This window comes from Triturus cristatus, chromosome 12, assembly GCF_964204655.1.
Source record: "Triturus cristatus chromosome 12, aTriCri1.1, whole genome shotgun sequence".
In the NCBI taxonomy this organism is placed as follows: Eukaryota; Metazoa; Chordata; class Amphibia; order Caudata; family Salamandridae; genus Triturus; species Triturus cristatus.
The window spans coordinates 2,797,194-2,821,648 of record NC_140595.1 but is presented as its reverse complement, the minus strand read 5'-3'; the positions used below and the strand labels follow the sequence as shown (position 1 = coordinate 2,821,648).

General features: G+C 50.0%; 1 protein-coding gene across 1 annotated transcript in view; it reads left to right on the top strand.

The window, feature by feature from the left end:
- PCSK4 (proprotein convertase subtilisin/kexin type 4) overlaps positions 1–24,455 on the top strand; it is a 459,936-nt gene that overhangs the window by 49,831 nt on the left and 385,650 nt on the right. Inside the window, exon 4 of the mRNA XM_085639038.1 lies at positions 11,421–11,497. Coding sequence (XP_085495164.1) covers positions 11,421–11,497 — 77 coding nt within the window. The remainder of the gene's footprint in view (positions 1–11,420; positions 11,498–24,455) is intronic.

Here is a 24,455-nt window from a genome sequence, read left to right as displayed (position 1 = left end):
TTCCTAGCTATTCCAGAAGTGTCCTAAAACTGTTAAATTCTAATAACTTCTATTTCTATCGACTTTTACGCATTACGCGTGAGTGTTTCCACTCTGCACCTGAATCCCGTGGGCCTCCCACTTCCTAACCTTTGGTAGTATAGTGTAGCCCCAGCGATTCCCTAGGCCTAGGCCTATCCTGTGTTCGTGACAGTGGTTCTTATACCACTTACTTAGTATATGGTTTGCGTGGCCCCTAGGGCCTAACTGTATTACTTACCTGTGTGACTTAATGTATGCTTAAATAAGACTGTGTTGTACTTACCTCGAATCTCATAAAGAGTGCAGAGGGTTTGACTAGAATAAATACATTCTATTTTTATATATATCTGTTGTGGTGTCCTTTCATTTGGTATTCAAGGGATTACATATGGTATAACAGCTGGCTTAACATGCCATACAGAGTTTAGCCTAAGACTGCTCTTGTCCATGCTACCACTAGGATAGCTGGTCTATAAGGTTGACTTTACAACCAATCACCATAAGGGTTGTTTGGACTGATACAAGGTGTACACTAGAATTAGTGACATCATATATCAGGCCAACTTCTCACAACACCCCCTTCCCTTTGTCCAGTTTCGCGCCAGGACTGGGGCTGGAGTGCCTCAGCACCGGTTTGAACCGGACTATGCATGGGACACCTTGTGTGCCCCAGGCAGTGTCTCGTTTCATTAATCTCTCCCTGCCCCAATACACTAAGTCCTGTCTAGGGTGGTGCTAGCACCTCCCAAGGCAGGAAACCTATTGTCCAAGCCTCCCTCACTGGAAGGACTCCCAGCAGCAGGAGGTCAGACTTGTGTCTGTGGCAGCAGCATCCATTTTGTGATGCTGGAGCTCTGGTTAACTTTAACCGGGTAGTAGGTCTTCAACATGTCTTCTCCCTCTAGAAGGGAGGAATACTATCCTCATCGCCAGCAATGGTGTGGGGGTAGTATTCCAAAGTGTTAGACACCTTACACGACTGGTTTTGATAAAGCCAAACCATAGTTACCACAACCGCGAGGATTATAAGGCACTTTAAGAGTATATGGTAGGCGATATCATAGAACAGCTATAAGGACATGGTTCCGAAAGCTGCAGACAGGCTCAGCTCATGCTAGAGCACCATCTCACATGTTACCAAGCACTCTGCCTTCAGGATTGTTAAGGCCTGCCATAGGAGTGACTGATAGGTTACCCATGTGTCTATATATAAGGTAGGTATAGGAATACTACACCTAAGCAAGGGGTGATTACACGACCTTGCCCCAGCTGAGTGATCAGCCAGTTGTTTAATAATGGAAGGCCAGCCAGGGATGGCATAATACATGCTGCAGCCCCTGGTAGGCCTAGGGTACACCTATGCCCTGGGTACCTAAGGTACACTGTACAGGGCCCTAGAAGGTGATCCTTACCAATTGGGTTATGTACCTAAAGTACATAGTATGAATTTAGAGAGAGAACAGCTGGGCTGTGGGTCTGATTAGCAGACCCACAGCCACATCTAAGTCGAAAACCAGTGAAGCAAAAGCAAAAAGTGGGGGTGAACATAGAAAGCAGACCCTACTCTCCTACAGTCAGGACCCCACGCATTATCTGAATGCGATGTATGGGGTGTTTTCGAGGCTTTGTATACCACTGGTGCACCTGCGGGTCCGATGGGTCCAATGGCGTTTAACCTGGGAGTGCCGCAGGTCTATCCGCAAGCTCCTTTCATGCCATTTTTTCCGGTGACGCCGTCTTGGCATCTACCGGCGCCGAGGACGTCGACGCCGCTTCCTTCTTCACCGGCGCCGGCTCGACCTTGTTCGACGCCAGCTGATCCTGCGGATCCACGTTCGACGCCGGCACCGTCGGATTCGAACACGGCGCCACCAACGCCTCTTGTGCGGATTCGATCCAGAAGAGAAGCACAGAGAGTGGTGGATGAAAGGAGGTACCTTTTGGAGGAAGCTGAAGAGGGAGAGCTGGTTAAGTCTGATGAGGTGTTCGAGGAGCTTAAGGAGGCTAGTGGACTGGATTTGTCTCCTGAGTGGGAAATCACTCCACCTTCAGATGAACCCTCGAAAGATGTGGCTCCGTATCATGCGGTCATTAGGAAGGCTGCAGAGTTGCTAGATCTCCAGTTGCCAACTACGGAGTTCAGATCAAATATTCTGACTGAGGTGCTGCATTCGCCCACTACAGTTTCGTAGCCTTTGTTGCCCTTTAATGAGGCCATTATTGACCCTGTATTGGAGGTGTGGTGTAAGCCTTTTTCTGCTCCTGCAGTCTCTAAGACGGTCGCAAGAAGGTATAGGGCAGCTCCAGGGGACCCTGAGTTTTTAACGTCACACCCACCGCCTGAGAGCCTGGTGGTTCAGGCGGCTTGCTCGGGTAAATCCAAGGGTGCTTTCCCTCAGGTTCCAGGGGACAGAGAAGCTAAAAAGATAGACCAGTCGGCCAAAAAGGTCTTTTCATCAGCCAGCATGGCCCTTAAGTCGACGAATGCGACTTGCCTATTGGGACGCGATATCCATGCGCTCATGGACTCAGCGATGAAAATGGCACCAAAGCTTTCTGAGGAAGATAGACTCGGCTTTAATGAAGTTTTGACTGATGCCTAGGCGGCAGCACGCCAAGTGATTCAAAGTGGGCTGGACACGGCAGATTCAGTGGCGAGAGTCATGGGGTCTTCTGTTGCCACCAGGAGAGGTGCGTGGCTGAAGTCTTCTGAGTTCTCCCCGATGTCCAGTAGGCTTTGTTGGACCTGCCATTTGATGGGTCTGGTTTGTTTGGTAAGAAGGCTGATGCTGCTCTTGAACGCTTTAAGGAGAGTAAGGCTACAGCTAGGTCTTTGGGCCTTCAATCCCAGTCGAGGGGGTCTTTTAAAAGATACAGAGGCTTCGGAAGGGCAACCTTTCGTTCCTTCAGGCAGACCCAGCAGCAACAGCAGCAAAGCTCTTTGTCCAAAGGATACAGAGGCAGAATCAGGGGTCGCTCACGTGGCCGTCAACTCTCCTCCTCCTCTTCCTCCTCCTCAGCCCCTCCCACCGCAAAGCAGCCCTAGATCCGCTATTCTGGATCATGCTGGTCCTGTGGGGGGCCGGCTTACCCATTTTCTACAAGATTGGGAATCTGTAACTACAGATCTCTGGATTCTGGATCTTGTAGAAAATGGGTACGCCCTTCCCTTTCGGGAATTCCCTCCAAATTACCCTCCTTGTCAAGGGGCTTGTTCGGAGGACCACCGTCTTCTCCTGCAGGAGGAAGTCCTGAAGTTGTTTCAAAAGGGTGCGATAGAGGTGGTTCCAGAGCAGGAGAGGGGTCAGGGATGCTACTCCCGGTATTTCCTGATTCCGAAAAAGGAGGGCAGATTGCGTCCGATATTGGACCTCAGAATCTTGAATCTTTTTCTAAAGCAAGAGAAGTTCAAGATGCTCACCCTTGCTCAGGTTCTTCAAGCGCTGAATCAGGAGGACTGGATGGTGTCGATCGACTTGCAGGATGCGTATTTCCACATTCCCATCCTGAAGTCGCACAGGAAGTATCTCCGGTTTACGGTAGGGTCGCAACATTATCAGTTTGCGGTCCTTCCGTTTGGTCTTACTACTGCACCCAGAGTCTTCACCAAGGTGATGGCAGTGGTGGCAGCCCATCTCAGGAGGTCGGGGATCTCAGTTTTCCCCTATCTGGACGACTGGCTGATCAAAGCGGAGTCGCCAGAGAAGGTGCTGCATCATCTGTAGGATACAACTAAGCTGTTGTTCAAATTGGGTTTCTCGATAAACGTGCCCAAATCTCACCTGGTGCCCTCTCAGCGCAACCTGTTCATTGGTGCGGTACTGGACACTACTGTGTGTCGAACATTCCCTCCTCCTCAAAGGATTCTCGACATACAGGAAATGATTCCTTTGTTTTACAATGGAGCGGTCGTTTCAGTTCTGAAGGTCCTTCGCCTGCTCGGTCTGTTTGACTCTTGCATTCTGTTGGTCAACCATGCACGCTGGCACATGAGGGCGCTCCAGTGGTGCCTCCGCAGGCAGTGGTCTCAGCACAAAGATGATCTCAGGGAGTCTGTGAGGATCTCCAGAGAAGCTGTAGCGGATCTGTCTTGGTGGAGCGTGGAGGGCAATCTGTCTCAAGGAAAGCCCTTTCATCTGCCTCCATCAGTGGCCACAGTGATAACGGATGCATCCACCTTAGGGTGGGGTGCGCATCTGGGGGATCTGGAGATCAAGGGTCTTTGGTCTCCAGAGGAAAGGTTGCTTCACATCAACCTTCTGGAGTTACGGGCGATTCGTTTGGCACTCAAGGCCTTCCTTCCTTCCCTTTGCGGTCAGTCGGTTCAAGTCCTAACGGACAACACTACCGCGATGTGGTATGTCAACAAACAGGGAGGAGTGGGGTCTCTTTGTCTCTGCAGAGAGGCCCTGCGTCTATGGTCCTGGGCTCAGGACCATCGGATTTGTCTGATGGCAAATCATCTGGCCGGAGTTCTGAACGTACGTGCAGACAGTCTCAGTCGGCAGTTCTCCGCCGACCACGAGTGGAGGTTACATCCAGAGGTGGTTGGTCACGTCTTTCGGACGTGGGGAACTCCTCGGGTGGACCTGTTTGCCACTCACGAGAACGCTCACTGCCCGTCATTCTGTAGTCTCCAGTATCCGATGCAGGGAGCGTTGGGGGACGCGTTTCAATTGAGTTGGAGCTCTCGACTCCTTTACGCGTTTCCTCCCATACCCTTGATTCCTCGGGTTCTGAGGAAGATTCTCCAAGACCGGGCCCAAGTCATATTGATCGCCCCGGATTGGCCAAGAAGGGTGTGGTACACAGATCTTCTCCACCTCTCCTCGTGCCCTCCGCTCCGTCTCCCTCTCAGGGCAGACCTCCTCTCGCAGTCGGAGGGGCAGGTTCTACACCCCCACCTCCAGAGCTTACACCTTCATGCCTGGAGATTGAACGGGGCAACCTGAATTCTTTTTCTCTCCCGCCTGATGTGGTAGATGTAATTTTGTCTGCCAGACGTCATTCCACCAGATCCATATATTCCTATAGGTGGTCTAAATTTGTACTGTGGTGTGGGGAGAAGTCAATTGACCCTTTGAAGGCTCGTCTTTCTGACATTCTACAGTTTGCCCTTTCGCTTGCCCAGCAAGGCTTTGCTGTGGCCACTGTAAAGGGATACTTATCGGCTTTGTCGGCTTTCCTTTGCTTGCCGGATCAGCCGTCTTTATTCAAATCACCTATTGTTCTTCGTTTTTTCAAGGGTCTCATAAACAGGTTTGCTCCTACTCCCTTTATTGTGCCTCAATGGGACTTAAACCTTGTATTAACTTATCTTATGGGTTCTCCCTTCGAGCCCTTACACAAGTGTCCATTGAGATTGCTGTCCTTTAAGACTGTTTTTCTTATTGCAATCACCTCGGCAAGGAGGGTAAGTGAGCTTCAAGCTCTAAGTTCAAAACCTCCAATCTTGACCATTCATGCTGAAAGAATGGTACTCAGGACCAGGGCTGCATTTCTGCCTAAGGTGGTAACTCCCTTCCATCTGGGGCAGTCCATTACCCTCCCTACCTTCTATCCTCCCCCTCACCCTTCCAAGGAGGAGGAGAGACTTCACCGCTTGGACCCTAAGAGGGCGGTAAGCTTCGATCTGGACAGGACTAAAGACTTCAGAGTTGATGACCAGCTCTTCGTGGGCTTTGTTGGCTGCAGGAAAGCACAAGCGCACCCTTTCCAGATGGATTGTCTTGTGCATCAAGATATGCTACTCCCTGGCTGGTAAGGAACCTCCAGAGGGTTTAAGGGCTCATTCCACTAGAGCAAAGTCTTCCTCTTCTGCTTTGTCTAGGGGCGTTCCTGTGGAGGACATTTGTAGGGCGGCAACTTGGGCCTCCCTCCACACCTTCGCAAAACATTATTGCTTGGACACCGAGGTGAGGAGGGACGGACACTTTGCTCGATCCGTCCTTCAGGACTTTCTGGTATAGAAGGGTGGACACCCTTCTCCGGGAGTGGGGACTGCTGTGGGAATCTTTTCACAAGGTGAGGAATCCACTGGCAGATGTATCCATCAGAAGAACAAGTTACTTACCTTCAGTAACGCTTTTTCTGGTGGATATAGTATCTGCCTGTGGATTCCTCACTGACCCACCCGCCTCCCCGTTGTCCATTCTTCTATACCTACGATTCTCTTAATGATGTTTCAAAAGGTATTTGTTTCTGTCAAAGGCATTGTGTTATTTCTTTTGCCTTTCTACTTATTCTCCACACTGTGTGTGTTGCTTTGCATATCATGTACTGTGTATACTGTGTATATATTGCTGTCAGTCCGTCCGTGTGCCTCTAAGGTACGGAAAAAAGGGCGGAACTGACGTCATCACGCCGACGAGGTCTTCTTATGGAGCCGGTGACGTCAGCGGAGTCGCGAGCGGAGCCGTCTCTGTGACGTCGTCTTCGACCCCATCGGCGTGGACTGCTACAAAAGTTTCCAAACGTTGCTGGCGCAGGGGATATTCACAAGGTGAGGGATCCACAGGCAGATACTGTATCCACCAGAAAAAGCGTTACCGAAGGTAAGTAACTTGTTCTTCTCGTCCGGAGTTGAGTGTGTGGAGGGTGCTGACATCGTAGCGGAGTCGGGCGTTGTGGCCTTCGCGGGGAACAGGGGTTCTGCCGCTGGGCGTGGTCCAGGTGCGGACGGGCGCAGACAGGCTTCCCTTAGGCACACCTTCGGCGTGCCAGCAGGGAGGTGGGAGGGAGGAGCAGCTGGGAGGGGAAGAACGACGAATGGGCGAGTGGGGGGGCGGGGACGCAGCGGCGGGAAAGCGGGCGGAAGGGACGGCGAAGGGGGGAGAAGGCAAGGGGCAGTGGGTAACAGAACCGCCAGAACAGAAAAGCAAGATACAATAAAACACAACGGTCACAGAAGCAGATAAAATACAATACAAAATACAATAAACGGTCACAGAGCAAAAGTAGAGCACAATACCAATACCAAATACCACAGAGGTGGGCCTCGAACTCCCTCAGCGGCAGCGGCTGCTGGGCAGGGACACGGGCGCAGTCAGGTGGAGCTGCGCTGCGTGGGGAGCGACCTGCCTGGAGACAGGGTCAAGGGTCGCTCTCACTGCCGCGCAGCGGCCGCTGTAAGAAGTGGAGGTGGGAGGGAGGAGCAGCTTGGAGGTGGAGAACGACTAATGGGCGAGCGGGGGGGCGGGGCCGCAGGGGACGCAGCAGTGGGAAAGCGGGAGGAAGGGACGGCGAAGGGGGGAGAGGGCAAGGGGCAGTGGGTAACAGAACTGCCAGAACAGAAAGGCAAGATACAATAAAACACAACGGTCACAGAAGCAGATAAGATACAATACAAAATACAATTAACGGTCACAGAGCAAAAGTTGAGCACAATACCAATACCAAATACAACAGAGGCGGGCCTCGAACTCCCGCAGCGGCTGCTGGGCAGGGACACAGGCATAGTCAGGTGGAGCTGCGCGGCGTGGGGAGCGACCTGCCTGGAGACAGGGTCAAGGGTGTACCCTGCGTGGTTTGGTCAACCCAGAATTTAGCAAGTGTGTGCAAGGCCTGACATCGGTCCCAGGTGGCAGCAGATCCCTTGCTTGTGGTTTACCCATTCTAAGGTTCTAGGACCACATCTCCTTCAAGGGTTTACCTCTGTCTTGGCCTTGAGGCTTCCAGAGACTCGCACAAAATAAACAGACTTAAACTTTCTCTTAAAATAGACTGAAATTCAGCAGTAATTGAAGACTCTGAGAATCACATCGACCATCGCACCGACATTGGTTCTCAGGCTACAAAGACAGATGTAGTATTCCAGAGGAGATTGGAGAGGGCTTACTGTCACACCATAGCAGATCATCATCCAATGTGTGTAGAAATCAAGACTGATCTAAGGCCTTTGCAGACCACCAGTACCAGGTACAATAATCTACCTCTCTGACTAAATTTGCTCTTGAGGCATGTGCAAATTCCCTCAAGCAACCTTCCTCCATGGAAGCTTCCCTCATTTAGTTTTATTGGGTCTAATGGGAGTTTGAGGTTTGTGGCCCTTTTGCCACTCTTCTTTTCTTTCTTCGACTGTGACAGGTGTTGTGCAAGATAAACAGCCTTTTTCTGATGGATACATCTGCCAGTGGATTCCTCACCTTGTGAATATCCCCTGCGCCAGCGTTCCACGGAATTTTTTCCCAGCTCTTCACGCCGACGTGGACGTCATAACATCACAGCTCCGCTCGCGACTCCGTATGACGTCACCGGAGCCATAAGAGAGCCACGTCGGCGTGATGACGTCAGTTCCCTTTTTTCCGCGCCGTTGACGCGTAACGGTTTTCCAGCACTCTCCTGTTACTTTGTAGTCTCCTTGTGAGTTATTGTTTCTGGAATACTCATCTCTTCGTCGAGGAAGTCAGGATTCAAGCCGTGTAGGGAATATGGGGGTCACATGTCCACCACTGACCCTCATGAAGACTGCTTAGGGTGTCTTTTGTCGGACCACGACGTGGAGGACTGTTCCTGCTGCAGGAGAATGAATCCTAAAGCACTGAAAGAGAGGGAAGCAAAGCTTTTCATGGCTAAGGCGAAGAAGGAGGGCAGAGGTCGGAAAAGAGACAAGTCGACTTCGACGAGTGCGAAGTCGAGAAGACACAAGAAGAAGAGGAAACATAGCTCTTGGCGCCGATCGTCGAAGAGTAAGGCTTCGAGGTCGCCATCGCCTCAAAGTAAGGACTTTGTCTCTCCTTCCCCTTCTCCTCGTGTTTCTCCGGAGAAGTCACCTTCGCCCAAGTTAACTCTTGCACAGTCTCCGGCGCCGGTGGATTCTCCAGCTTCTGACGCTGAGCTGGAGCAGGTTGTTGATCTTTCGCCTGTGCCCGAAGGTGAACCTGTGGCTCCAGTAGAGGATTCTTCGGCTCCGGCTCCAGCTACTCCTCGGCCGGATTCAGGTTCGAACCCATACCCGCATTTCCCGACTCCGGGTGCGGATCCAACGCATTTCCTTAATGCTGTGTATGGTGTTTTTCAGAGAGCAGCCTTCCCATCCGGTGCACATTCTGGTCCCGTGGGTCCAATGGCGTTCAGTTTGGGCGTGCCGCAGCACTACGCTCAGGCACCTTTTATGCCCTTCTTGCGGATGGCTCCGTCATGGCAGTTCCCTGCGCCGTCTGGAGAGCCTTCCTCCCGGCCTCGACTGGATCGCATGCCCTCGTCGGAGCCTCCCTCGACGCCAGCGCCGAGTTCAGCTGCACCGCGTCTGATGCCGCAAACTCCTCCGGCGCCGCCGACTCCACGTTCGGTGCCGCCAACTCCGTGTACGGCGCCGACGACGCTGTGTCCTCGGATCCGCTCTCGAAGAGAGGCTCAGAGAATTATAGAGGAAGAGCAATATCGGGCAGAGGAAGTGGAGGAAGGTGAAGTGGGTGACTCCACTGATGAAGAGGTATTCAGGAGGCAAGTGGATTGGACACTACTCCTGAATGGGAGCATTCTTTCCAGGTCTTCTCCCCTCAAGAGTTGGCTCCTTACCATTTGGTTATCAGGAAGGCTTCGGGGCTGTTGGACTTACAGTTGCCTTCTGCGGAATATAAGCCAAACCTTTTGACTGAAGTCCTTCATTCTTCTTCTTCCTTTGTCGAGCCTCTGTTGCCTTTTAATGAGGCTATCTTAGAGCCTGTCATGGATGTCTGGCGCAAGCCACTTTCTTCAGCTGCGGTTTCCAGAACTGTGACGAGGAGATATAGAGTGGCTCCGGGGGATCCGAGCTTCCTTTCCTCGCACCCTTCTCCAGAGAGTCTTGTAGTGCAGGCATCCTGTTCAAAACAATCTTCAGGTGCTTTTCCACAGGCTCCAGCTGACAGGGACTAAAAGAAGATCGAGCAGTCGGCTAAGAAGATCTTCTCTTCTGGAAGTATGGCACTTAAATCAACAAATGCCACTTGCTTATTGGGCCCCTAAGTTCATGCTTGGTGGACTCTGTGAAGCAGTTAGCACCTAAACTGCCTGACGAGGAGAAGGGCTCTTTTATGGAGGTTGTTGCAGACACTCAAGCTGCTGCTAGGCAAGTTATTCAATCGGGCCTAGATACAGCTGATTCTGTGGCCAGAATTATGGGATCTTCTATAGCCACTAGAAGGCAGGCTTGGCTTCGCTCTTCCGGTTTCTCTGCGGATGTTCAGGCCACTTTGGTTGACTTACCTTTTGATGGAGAAAAGCTTTTTGGGGAAAAAGCGGATTCCGCCCTGCAAAGATTCAAAGATAGCAGAGCTACTGCGAAATCTTTAGGTTTGCAGACTCTGTCAAAAGGGTTTGGCTTCAGGAAGTATAGGGGATTTGGGAGGTCATCCTTTTGTTCCTTCCGTCAACCTCAGCAGCAGCAACAAAATCCTCTCTACTGATCCTATAGATGTAGACAAAGGGGTCGGCGTGGTTCTGGCCGCAATCCCTCCTCCTCCTCAGCCTCCTCTGCTCCCAATGAGGCTACAGGAAAGCAGCCCTAGATCCCCCATCCTGGATCATGTGAGGCTTGTTGGGGGTCGGGTGTCGATGTGTTAGCGGTGCCCTCTATAATAGTAGGATTACCTGAGGGGTTTAAAGGACCCTCACTGTTTTGGCTCTCAGTGAAGCCACAGTATTTGTCTCTCCACTTCATTTTATTTTCTATTTTAACAAATGTCTTTAAAATGTGTAAAGGGTGGGGGGTCAAGGAGGTTTGGGGAGCGAACTGGCAAATATGGTGGCTGCTTAAATCCGAGTCTCTGCTTTGCCTCCAGGAAATTGTCTAACATCTTCCCCGCAAATAGATGCATGGGCATCATTCCTTCCAAACTAATGGGAATGGAGACACCCCTGAAGATTATCCTGGCTCTGGGTCGACCCTCAAGAGGCGGTGCCATTGATCAGATAGGCACCCCTGGTCCTGGAGTGGGAGAAGGGAAGGAGGAGAACAAAAAAAATTATTCAAGTGTAAAAGGCAATCTGCAGAAAAGTAGTGCACTAGAGACTGACAATGAGAGAGGTGCCACAACCAAACCAGGCCCCAGTCGAATTGTATCAGGCTAAGGGGAAGGCAATTGGGCGAGGGGGGTAACTTCAGAAGACTCAAGTGGTTGAGTAGCTGTACTTCGAACGCTGGGCTGAAAATCAGACTTGAAACTCAAGACCAGGTACAAAACGTGCTAGTACAGCAGAATATTTGACAGGGATGAGTGGTCAAGAATCTGTCACCCAGATGGGTACGTAGGAAAAAGGGGCTGGGTAATTGAGTTCTTTCTTTAGAGGTAAGAGTTTTGATACTGTGGGTATGTCCACCTTAAGTGTCGTGCTATCCATTTAAAAATGTCAATAAAAATAATTAAATCTAAAACGTTTAAGCACTACTGACAGCAGTGTTTTTTTGGTTCTTTTAGGATCCACTGGCAAGTTATGACTTTAATGGCAATGACCCCGACCCACAACCTCGCTACGACCCGAGCGATGAGAACAGGTAAAGTTTCAATAGCTCAGCAGTCATTCCATCCATTCCTTGCGTTGGATACAAGTCCTCTCCCCATTGCCCTGTTGGGGACTTCAGTTCTCTCCTCTACTGCCCTGGTGGGGACCACAGTCCTTTTCTCTGCTGCCGTGGTAGAGCAGTCCTTCCCTTCAATATCCTTGTGGATGAAGAATCCATCTCCTCCACTATCTTACTGAGTACAAACGTCACCCCTGAATGGCCCTGCTGCAGGCAACAGTCTTTTCTTCATGGGGTAGCATGACCTTTGCGGGGTCAGCAGTTCTCTCCATTGCCTTATTTGAATTCTCTTTACTACATTTCCGCCAGTCGCCCTCCACTTTCTGAAAAGGCATACATTTATTGTTTGACTAAAGTTTCTGAAATCAATAGAAAGAGCAAACTGGGGAAATGATTGTGAGAAGAACTGATTGAAGATTGTTTTGTGAGTAGAAGTGATTGTAGATCTCATTTGTGAGAAGCGACTATAGATCTCCTCTGTAAGAAGTGACTGTAGATCGCTGTTGTGAGAAGCGACTATAGATCTCCTCTGTAAGAAGTGACTGTAGATCGCTGTTGTGAGAAGCGACTATAGATCTGCTCTGTAAGAAGTGACTGTAGATCGCTGTTGTGAGAAGCGACTATAGATCTCCTCTATAAGAAGTGACTGTAGATCGCTGTTGTGAGAAGCGACTATAGATCTCCTCTGTAAGAAGTGACTGTAGATCGCTGTTGTGAGAAGGAACTATAGATCTCCTCTGTAAGAAGTGACTGTAGATCGCTGTTGTGAGAAGCGACTATAGATCTCCTCTGTAAGAAGTGACTTTAGATTTCCTTTGTGAGAAGAAGTGACTGTAGATTTCCTTTTTAAGTGATGGTGAATCTCATTTGTGAGGAGTGATTGTAGGTCTCTTGTGTAAGAACTGATTGTAGGTCCCCTTCTTGAGAAATTATTGCAGATCTCCTTTGCAAGAAGTACATTTAGATCTCCTTTGTAAGAAGCTGTTGTAGATCTTCATAGGAAAGGATTGCAGATCTTTTATGAGAAGTGATTGTAGACATCTCCAGGCAGAACTGATTGTAAATATCCTCTGAAAGAAACAATAGTAGATCGCCTTTGTAAGTTTTATTAGATCTCCTTTGTGAGAAGCAATTATTGATCTCTATTGTGACAAGTTATTGCAATTCTGCTTTGAAAAAAGTGATTGTAGATCTCCATTGTGAGAAGTGATTGTAAATCTTCTTTGTGAGAAGTGATTTTGGATGTCCTTTGTGAGAAGTGATTTTAGATCGCCTTTGTGAGAAGTGATTATAGGTCTCATTTGTGAGAAGTGATTTTAGGTCTCCATTGTGAGAAGTGATTTTAGATCTCCTTTGTGAGAAGTGATTTTAGATCTCCTTTGTGTGAAGTGATTTTAGATCTCCTTTGTGAGAAGCGATTGTTGATCTCTATTGTGACAAGTGATTGCAATTCTGCTTTGTAAGAAGTGATTTTAGATCTCTCCTTTGTAAGAAGTAATTTTAGATCGCCTTTGTGAGAAGTGATTGTAGATCTCTGTTGTAACAAGTGATTGCACGTCTGCTTTGTAAGAAGTGGTTATATATGTTCGAGGCATATGAGCTGCAGATTACACACTTTTGCATAGATCGCCATCTTGTGTTGGGCCCGGATGATTGCAGTTTGTTTTTCCTCTTGGAAAGTGTTTGGAAGTCACGAGGTCGGTGACTCCTCCCTTGGATGGTATTGCGCATGGGCTTCGGCTCCATCCTCAGATTGTTTTTTTTCCGCCATCGGGCTCGGATGTAATACTTTGCGCTCCGGTTCCGAACATTTCCAGTTCGACGATTGAAGCGGAATCCTCGCTCATCGCGGTATTGTTCAGATCCAGATCTCCTCAATCACCTTCTCTTTGACACATCTTCGATTCCAGTCGTCGACGGCGGCCTTCGGGCCTACCCAAGCTCCGGTCCCGGCTGATTGAAAGAACTCCTTTCAAGAAGTGCCCTCGATGTGGGTCCAAATTCCCCCACACCGATCTTCATGAGGTGTGCAACCTCCGCTTCTCCCCTGAACACAAGGCTCGAGACTGTCCGGCCTGCAAGTCTTTCAGATCGAAAAAGACTATTCGAGATCGAAGGGCCAGACGAAACATGGCGCACTCCTCGACCTCCGTTCCAGTCGACATCTTCGGGGGCGATGTCGAAGATCCGGGACAGCAGCACACCGAAGAGGACCTCGTCAGTGCTTCCGAAGCCGATGACTCAGATGCGGAGGACATCGCCCCGGCGCAGAGGGTCGTGAGTACTATACCCCCTCCCGCACCCGCGCCGACACCCAAAAAGGCTTCGGTCACGCCTTCGCCTCCGGGCCTACGCAAGACCAGAGACACTGCTTCAAACACCCCACCTTCGGGCCCGGTGAAGAAGCCAAACAAGCCTTCCGGCGGCTCGGGCTCGAGCCAGCCTTCCAGCGGTGCCACTTCGGCACCGAAAAAGAGACCGGCCTCTACCTCGACACCGAGCTCCGCACCAAAGTCCTCGGTGTCGAAACCCAGCCTTTCGGTACCGACCAAACCCCATAAGGACCTCGGCACCAACACTTCTACGCCGAAGCCCACCTCGGCGCCGACCAAGAAATCGGAGGTTCCCAAGCCCAGTGCTAAGCACGGCACAGACAAGCCTAAAAAGTCATCGGCCCCGAAACCTTTGGCGCCGACGGAACAAACATTGTCACAGGAACTGTTTCCACCGGATCCCTTGCAAAAGACTCTTAGCAAGGATCCAAAAACTGGACATTTAGCACTCTCTTCTAAAAAGAGACATTTGGACAAACCAGCTCCGCCTCCACCTCCAAAGAGGAAGGACTCTGCTACCTCCCCTTTCAGAATTCCTTCCCCACCTCCTCCACCTCCTCCACCCTCTCCACCTCCGCCCCCTCCGCCTTCTCCACCCCCACCTCATCGCTCCCCGACCCCGTCTCCAGACGATGATGATCAGGGGGACCCATATTACGATCCAGGGGATGTGCCCCAAGACCCCACCCCTACAGGATCCCCAGACCCATGGGACAACTACAATAATCCAGACATTCCAGACGTCCCACAAGATGACCTTTACCCTTCCAGGCCATCTCCACCGGAAGACTCATTAGGTTTCCACCACCTACTTCAGAGGGCGGCACATTATCACGGGGTAGAGCTACACACTGACCCAGTAGAGGAGGATTTCCTCCTCGACACCTTTGATACCGCACATAGGTCTACCTCCATACTACCTATGCTCAAAGGGGTGATAAAACATGCGCCAGAGGTTTTTAAGGACCCAGTCAGGGCTAGGGTCATTAACCCACGCATAGAGAAAAAGTCCAAAGCTGCCCCCACAGATCCTGCCTATATCAAAGGGCCAGCGCCACTGGATTTCCTAGTGGTTTCCACTGCACGGAAGAGGTCAAATTTCCAGGCGTCAGGCGAAGCGCCACCACCTGACAAAGAGTCAAAGCTACTGGACGCGTCAGGAAAGCGCACTGCGTCACAGGCAGCCAATATATGGCGTATCGCCAACACTCAAGCGCTATTGGCCAGATACGATAGAGCGCATTATGATGAATTAGAAGCCATAATGCACCTCCTTCCAGAAGGATACAAAAATAGGGCTAATTAATTAATTCAGGAGGGTAAGACTATAACTAACACCTCCATACGCTGTGCCTTAGACGCAGCAGACACAGCCTCCAGGGCCATTAACACTAGCGTCCTCCTCCGTCGCCATGCTTGGCTGAGAGTATCAGGCTTCAAACCTGAGGTACAGGCCTCCATCTTAAATCATCCCTTTGACCAAGAACACCTATTCGGCCCAAAGGTAGATGAGGCCCTCGAGAAAATGAAGAAGGACACGGATACGGCAAAATCTATGGGAGCCCTGCAGTCACACCCTCCTAGGCGCTCCTTTCGCCGCTCTTCCTTTCGGGGTACGGCTAGAGGCTACTCCTCAGATAGCTCGTCCACTTCCTACAAATCCCCCGCTCAGTCCACCTTCACAAGGGGTTATCAAAGAGGCGGCTATAGAGGCAATAACTATAAAGGCAGAGGCAAAACAAATACCGCCCGCTCTGCCACACCGCCTGCCCAATGACTTCCCCCCGCTCCCTCCAGACCATCCCACTCCGGTCGGGGGCAGGCTACAAAATTTCCTTCAGGTCTGGGAGACCATCACCTCAGACAAATGGTTGACCCAAATTATTCGCTCAGGGTACTGCCTAGAATTGACATCTACCCCCCCAAACATTCCACCCAGGCAACGCCCAATGTCATAAGCACATTCCACATTACTAAAACAGGAGGTAATCTCCCTCCTACAAAAACAGGCAATAGAACAAGTTCCCGCCAATCAGCAAAATTTAGGGGTCTACTCCCTATATTTTCTAATACCAAAAAGAGACGAGACTCTACGACCCTATTCTAGATCTCCGGCCTCTAAACACATACATACATTCGGACCATTTTCACATGGTAACACTTCAGCAGGTACTTCCGCTCCTCTCTCAGAACGACTTTCTCACCATACTGGACTTGAAAGACGCATACTTTCACATTCCGTTACACCATGCTCACAGAAAGTACCTCAGATTTGTAGTGGACGGTCAACACTACCAGTTCAAGGTGTTCCCATTCGGGGTCACAACAGCACCAAGGGTATTCACCAAGTGCCTAGCGGTAGTGGCGGCACACCTCAGAAGACAGCACATTCACGTCTTCCCATATTTGGACGACTGGCTGATAAAAGCCACGTCCTACAACCAATGTGTACACCACACCGCCACTACAATCCAACTACTTCACCAGCTAGGCTTCACGGTGAACCACCGAAAGTCCCAGCTAACACCATCCCACATAAAGCAATACCTCGGTGCCACCATAGACCCCTCAAAAGCCATAGCCTACCCCAATCCTGCCAGGATTGCAAGCATTTAGGCTTTGCGTCACAGATTCATACCTCAACACTCTCTTCCAGCAAGAGTGTTTATGCAACTGATAGGGATGATGGCCTCTTGCATTTTCATAGTGCCTCACGCAAGACTCCAGATGCGTCCACTCCAAGAGTGCTTAGCGCGCCAATGGAACCAGGCCCAGGGGCAACTGACAGATCTGGTGTTGGTAGACGGTCGCACCCATCGCTCTCTGCAGTGGTGGAACACCACAAATCTTTCCAGAGGTCGACCGTTCCTGGACCCGGTTCCACAAATAATACTAACAACAGACGCATCGCTCACTGGCTGGGGAGCTAATCTATTACACCTCACAGTGCAGGGCACATGGACGCCGCAACAAAAGTTACTCCATATCAACCATCTGGAGTTACTGGCAATCTTTCTAGCCCTAAAATCCTTTCAAACACAGATTTTAGGCAAGGCAGTCCTCATTCGCACAGACAACATGATGGCCATGTACTACATTCAAAAACAAGGCGGCACACACTCTCCACAGCTCTCTCAACTAGCACAGAGCATATGGAGATGGGCAATTCCACACAAAATCTTTCTCCTAGCTCAACATGTCCCAGGAGTCCAAAACACCGTGGCAGATCTGCTCAGCAGACAGACGCAGCAGATCCACGAGTGGGAACTGCACCCACAGGTTCTTCACCCGTTCTTTCAGATGTGGGGGCATCCGCAGATAGACCTCTTCGCCACCCACGAAAACACAAAAATGCCCAAGCTTCGCCGCCAGATACCCACACCCATTGTCCAAAGGCAATGCGATATGGATGAACTGGTCAGGCAAATTTGCGTACGCCTTTCCACCTCTCCCACTAATTCCATTAGTGGTGCGAAAGCTACAACAGCATTCCCTCACACTGATCCTAGTAGCTCCAACGTGGGCCAGACAACCGTGGTACACCACGCTGCTGGAACTCTCAGTAGTACCACACCAAAAGCTACACCTCTCACCATGCCTCCTAACCCAGAACCATGGAGAGATCAGACACCCGGACCCAGCTCAGCTCAACCTTGCGATCTGGCTCCTGAGATCCTAGAATTCGGATACCTTAACCTTCCCCCTGACTGTATGAACGTCATCAGAGAAGCTAGACGCCCTACCACTAGAGCCTGCTACGCTGCCAAGTGGAAAAGATTTGTTGTTTATTGCCATAACAACACAATCAATCCTCTAGACGTATCTATACAACACATCATATGCTACTTGCTCCATCTACAAAGGTGTAACCTAGCATATACATCCATTCGACTACACCTCGCAGCAATTGCCGCTTACCTACAGAACAGACAGCACCTATCACTTTTCAGAGTGCCTGCCATTAAAGCCTTCATGGAAGGCCTGAAACAAATAATTCCCCCCAGAGTACCACCCTCACCTGTGTGGAACTTAAATATAGTTCTCACAAGGCTAATGGGACCGCCCTTCGAACCTTTGCATAAATGCAAACTGCAAATTTCTCACATGGAAAACAGCTTTTCTTGTAGCCATCACTTCCCTTAGAAGGGTCAGTGAGATACAAGCACTTACTATACAAGAACATTTTCACCAAATGCACCAGAACAAGGTTGTTCTTCGTACCAACCCAAAATTCCTACCCAAAGTCATTTCCCCCTTTCATCTAAACCAATCGGTAGAATTCTACCGGTATTTTTCTCGCAACCTCAAACTGTTGCAGAAAGGGCTCTACACACACTAGATGTTAAACGGGCCTTACTTTACTATATCCAGAGAACACAACCTTTCAGAAAGACCAAACAACTATTTGTCTCTTTCTCTCCACCACACAAAGGCAACCCCATCTCAAAATCAGGGATAGCTAGGTGGATTGTAAAATGCATTTAGATTTGCTACCACAAAGCAAAACGAACGCTATCTGTTCCCCCTAAAGCCCACTCTACACGAAAGATAGGGGCTTCTATGGCTTTTCTAGGGAACATCCCATTAGATGATATCTGCAAAGCAGCTACATGGTCAACACCACACACTTTCACTAAACATTACTGTGTAGATGTGCAAACCAAGCAACAAGCTAGTGTGGGCCAGGCTGTACTAAAAACACTATTTCAAACCACTGCAACAGATACTGGTGGTCGCGCTAAGGTTGGGAACTGCTATATAGTCTATGCAAAAGTGTGTAATCTGCAGCTCATATGCCTCGAACGGAATATGCTACTTACCAGTATGCATCTGTTCTTGGCATGTAGAGCTGCAGATCTACTCACGCCCACCCGCCTCCCCGGCTACCGGTATCTGTTCCAGTCTATCTTATTTAAATACAACACACACTAGCTTCACTGTTATTACTACGCTCCATCCTTCCCTGTTGGCGAAAAACAATCTGAGGATGGAGCCGAAGCCCATGCGCAATACCATCCAAGGGAGGAGTCACCGACCTCGGGACTTCCAAAGACTTTCCAAGAGGAAAAACAAACTGCAAACATCCGGGCCCAACACCAGATGGCGATCTATGCAAAAGTGTAGATCTGCAGCTCTACATGCCAAGAACAGTAAGTAGCATATTCCTTACTCTCTCAAAACGTTATTTTAGGTCTCCTTTCTGAGAAATGTTTTCAAGTCTCCTTTCTGAGAAATGATGTAGGCACCTGGACACCTAGCCTGCTGCTTGAATGTGGCCTACAGTTCTTGCTTGTTCCAGACCGTTCTAGTGACAGGTTTTTCAGCTGGAGTTTTCCAGCCCGGGTTTTCCCACTCACCGTTCTTCCCGCCAACAGAAGTCCTGCCCACCTCAGTGTGAGAAGTTGGCCTGATGTATGATGTCACTAGTTATAGTGTACACCTTATATCAGTCCAAATACCCTTATGGTGATTGGTTGTAAAGTCAACCTTATAGACCAGCTATCCTAGTGGTAGCATGGACAAGAGCAGTCTTAGGCTAAACTCTGAATGGCATGTGAAGCCAGCTGTGATACCATATATAATCCCTTGAATACCAAATGAAAGGACACCACAACAGATATATATATAAAATAAAGTGTATTTATTCTAAGCAAACCCTCAGCACTCTTTATGAGATTAGAGGTAAGTACAACACAGTCTTATTAATGCATACAGTAAGTCACACAGGTAAGTAATACAGTTAGGCCCTAGGGGCCACGCAAACCATATACTAAGTAAGTGGTATAAGAACCACTGTCACGGAAATAGAATAGGCCTAGGCCTAGGGAATCGCTGGGGCTACACTACACTAGCGTTAGTTAGGAAGTGGGAGGCCCACGGGATTCGTGTGCAGAGTGGAAACACTCACGCGTAATGCGTAAAAGTCAATAGCAATAGTACAGTTTAGAAAACGGTAGATTTAGGACACTTCCGGAGTAGCTAGGAAGTTGAGACTTGAAAACTAGACACTAGGATAGTCACTATCCTGATGAGCACCGGAGTACCCAAGTTACCTAGCCCACAGGCTGCGGGTGCATAGGGGTGAAGATGCGTCGTTTTCGTCGTCGACTCCTATGGATGCCTGAAGAAAGATGCTGACAGGCAGTCAGTGAAGAGTGTCCGGTGGATCCCAAGGCTGGGATCAAGAAGAGAAGAAACCTGCAAGCAGAAGGGACAGAGTCAAGGTCACTAGCCAGTGACCACGTGGAACCAGGAAGGAACCAGGCGATGTCGTGAAGAGTTGCAGGTGAAGGTGAAGCTTGTCGCTGCAACCAGGAGGACCAGGAAGCGTCGAGGACGACCAGGACCAGGAGGCGAGCTGTCCCACGAAGGCTCTTGCTGTCGGCGGCGTCGAAGTTGGACTAGGACTCACCAAGCCTTGGCAAGCGGAACCCACGAAGAACGAAGGACTTGCTTCTGGTGCAGACCAGGAAGGTCTGGGGTGCTTCTTCTTTGCAGAGAAGCGGGAGCCAGTCTGGAGGAGCCAAACCAGCGCAGAAGATTTCAGGGTGCGTCGTCACAGAGGCCACTAGCCAGCGGGCAAGCAACCGGACAGACGCGGCAAGCAGGAAAATGCTGAAGGGCCCCACGCAGGACTCGTGGAGTGTGGGGGGCTGATCTTCGGTGCAGATGGTGCTTGGGGTTGGGGCTTCTCAATCCCCGGTGCACAACTTCGAGGGTACCTCAGAAGCTGCGCTGTAAGTTACTAGCCACTTTTCCCAGGTAGCCGGTCCCACGTCGCTCGTCGCCTCCACGGATCTCAGCTCTGCTGCAGATGTGGATGAGGGTCGGAGAAGTCTGGAAGTCAAGGCTCTGGTCGGGCTCTGCAGTCGGTTCCTCGTAGAACGGTCGCAAAGCAAAGGGTAGTCTCTTGATGGTGCCTGTTTGCACAGGGTAGCCACTCCTTGGCTACAAGGGAGATTCTTCAGTCTTCTTCTTTCGTCGAATGTCGAAGGTCCAGAGTTTCTGTTCAGTTTTGCAGGTTCAGGATAATCTAAAGTCTTGAGGCCCAACTCCCACTCTTATACTAATCTGGGGGGCTGGGATACCTGCTAGGTCACGCCTTATGGGTGGGACCTGGGAGGGGGTGGTTACACCCACTTCCCTTTGTCCAGTTTCGCGCCAGAGCTGGGGCTGGAGTGCCCCAGCGCCGGTTTGAACTGGACTATGCAAGGAACACCTTGTGTGCCCCAGGCATGTCTCATTCCTTTCAGCCCACCCTGCCCCAATACACTAAAGGCTGTCTGGGGAGGTGCTAGCACCTCCCCAAGCAGGAAACCTATTGTCCAGGCCTCCCTGGCTGGGATCACTCCCAGCTGCAGGAGGTCAGACTTGTGTCGTGGCAGCAGCATCCATTTTGTGATGCTGAGGCTTTGGTCAGAGGCTAACAGTTGAAGTATGATTTTAACATGTCTTTCCCTCTAGAAGGGGGGAATAATATTCTCATGTCCAGAAATGGCATGGGGGTATTATTCCCTAGTGTTAGACACCTTACACGACATGTTTTGATAAAGCCAAACCATAGTTACCATAACCGTCTAAGATTATAAGGCACTTTAAGAGTATATGGTAGGCTATATCATAGAACAGCTATAAGGACAAGGTTCCGAAAGCTGCAGACAGGCTCAGCTCATGCTAGAGCACCATCTCACATGTTACCAAGCACTCTGCCTCCAGGATTGTCAAGGCCTGCCATAGGAGTGACTGATAGGTACACATGTGTCTATATGTAAGTTAGGTATAGGAATACTACACCTAAGCAAGGGGTGATTACACGACCTTGCCCCAGCTGAGTGATCAGCCAGTTGTGTCAAAATGGAAGGCCAGGCCAGGGGTGGCATAATACATGCTGCAGCCCCTGGTAGGCCTAGGGTACACCTATGCCCTGGGTACCTAGGGTACACTGTACAGGGGCCAATAAGGTGATCCTATCCAAATGGGTTATGCACCTAAAGTACATAGTATTAATTTAGAGAGAGAACAGCAGGGCTGTGGGTCTGATTAGCAGGCCCACAGCCACATCTAAGTCGAAAACCAGTAAAGCAAAAGCAAAAAGTGGGGGTGAACATAGAAAGCAGACCCTACTCTCCTACACAACCCCCCCCCCCCAAACTTAGGGACATTAAACTAACCTTGACCAGTTGAGTCTTCATGTTCTAAGTGGAAATATCTGGAGAGTCCATCTGCATTGGCATGGTCAGTCCCAGGTCTATGTTCCACTGTGAAGTCCATCCCCTGTAGGGAAATGGACCACCTAAGAAGTTTGGGATTTTCACCCTTCATCTGATTTAGCCACAAGAGGGGCTTATGGTCTGTCTGAATCTTGAAGTGAGTGCCAAACAAGTATGGCCTCAGCTTCTTCAGGGCCCAAACCACAGCAAAGGCCTCCCTCTCAATAGCTGACCAACGTTTCTCTCTAGGGGTCAGCCTTCTACTTATAAAAGCAATGGGCTGGTCTTGACCATCTACATTCAGTTGTGAAAGAACAGCTCCCACACCTAACTCAGAAGCATCTGTCTGGACAATGAACTCTTTGGAGTAGTCTGGACTTTTCAGAATAGGTGCACTGCACATGGCCTGCTTCAGGTCATCAAATGCTTTTTGACAGCTTACTGTCCACTGAACTTTCTTTGGCATCTTCTTGGAGGTCAAGTCATTAAGTGGTGTCACTATGGACCCATAGTTCTTAACAAACTTTCTGTAGTACCCAGTCAGGCCCAAGAAAGCTCTGACCTGAGTCTGGGTAGTTGGAGGAGCCCAGTCCTTTATGGTCTGGATCTTGCTCTCCAGTGGTTGAACCTGACCCCCACCAACTAGGTGGCCCAGGTATACAACCTTGCTCTGCCCTATCTGGCACTTAGTGGCCTTGATAGTGAGGCCTGCCTTTTGCAGGGCCTCTAAAACATTCCTCAGGTGGACCAGGTGATCCTCCCAGGTGGAGCTAAAGACAGCAATATCATCAAGATAAGCTGCACAATAATCATCCAACCCAGTAAGGACTTGATTCACCAGCCTTTGGAAAGTGGCAGGTGCATTCTTCAAACCAAAGGGCATTACCACAAATTGATAATGTCCTCCTGGGGTCGAGAAAGCAGTTTTGGCCTTTGCACTCTCAGCTAGTCTGATTTGCCAGTAGCCTGCTGTTAGGTCAAATGTGCTCAAAAACTTAGCAGCTGCCAGTCTGTCAATGAGCTCATCTGCCCTAGGTATTGGGTGGGCATCTGTCCTAGTGACAGCATTGAGACCTCTGTAATCCACGCAAAACCTCATCTCTCTCTTACCATCTTGGGTGTGAGGTTTTGGCACAAGGACTACAGGACTAGCCCAAGGGCTCTCTGAAGGTTCAATGACTCCCAGCTCCAACATCTTTTGTACCTCAACTTTTATGCAGTCCCTGACATGGTCAGGTTGCCTGTAGATTTTACTCTTCACAGGCAGACTGTCACCAGTGTCCACCTCATGGGTGCACCAGTTTGTCTGACTTGGGGTCAGAGAGAACATATGTCTGTAGGCCTGCAGAACTTGTCTGCAGTCCTGTTGCTGATGGACAGTGAGGCTGTCAGAAAAGACCACACCATCAACTGAGCCATCATCAGGGTTCTGAGTCAACAGGTCTGGGAGAGGGTCACTCTCTTCCTCCTGCCCCTCATCTGTAGCCATGAGTAGCCCCATGTCTGCCCTGTCAACATATGCCTTCAATCTGTTGACATGAAGCACCCTGTGGGGGCTTCTGGGAGTCCCAAGGTCCACCAAGTAGGTGACCTCTCCCTTTTTCTCAACAATAGTGTGGGGTCCAGACCATTTGTCTTGGAGTGCTGCTGGGGCCACTGGCTCCAACACCCACACTTTCTGTCCTGGCTGGTAAACAGTCAGTACAGCCTTTTGGTCATGCCAAGCTTTTTGGAGTTCTTGGCTTGCCTCAAGGTTTTTAGAAGCCTTCTTCATATACTCTGCCATCCTGGAGCGGAGACCAAGTACATAATCCACTATGTCTAGTTTGGGTTGTCTGAGAGGTCTCTCCCATCCTTCCTTCACCAAACACAGGGGTCCTCTTACAGGATGCCCAAACAAAAGCTCAAAAGGGCTGTAGCCAACCCCCTTTTGTGGGACCTCTCTGTAAGCAAACAGAAGGCAGGGTAAAAGGATGTCCCATCTTCGCCTAGGCTTGTCTGGTAATCCTTTTATCATTCCCTTTAGGGTCTTGTTGAATCTCTCAACAAGCCCATTGCACTGTGGGTGATAGGGTGTGGTGAACCTATAGTTAACACCACACTCCTTCCACATTGCAGTCAAGTATCCTGACATAAAGTTGGCACCTCTGTCAGAAATGACCTCCTTTGGAAAGCCCACTCTGGAGAATACTCCAAGCAGGGCCCTTGCCACAACAGGAGCTGTTGTGGTCCTCAGGGGAATTGCTTCTGGGTACCTGGTGGCATGGTCCACTATCACCAGTATGAATCTGTGCCCAGATGCTGTTTGTGGGTCCATTGGTCCTACAATATCTATGCCCACTCTTTCAAAGGGGACCCCCACCACAGGTAGTGGTATGAGGGGGGCCT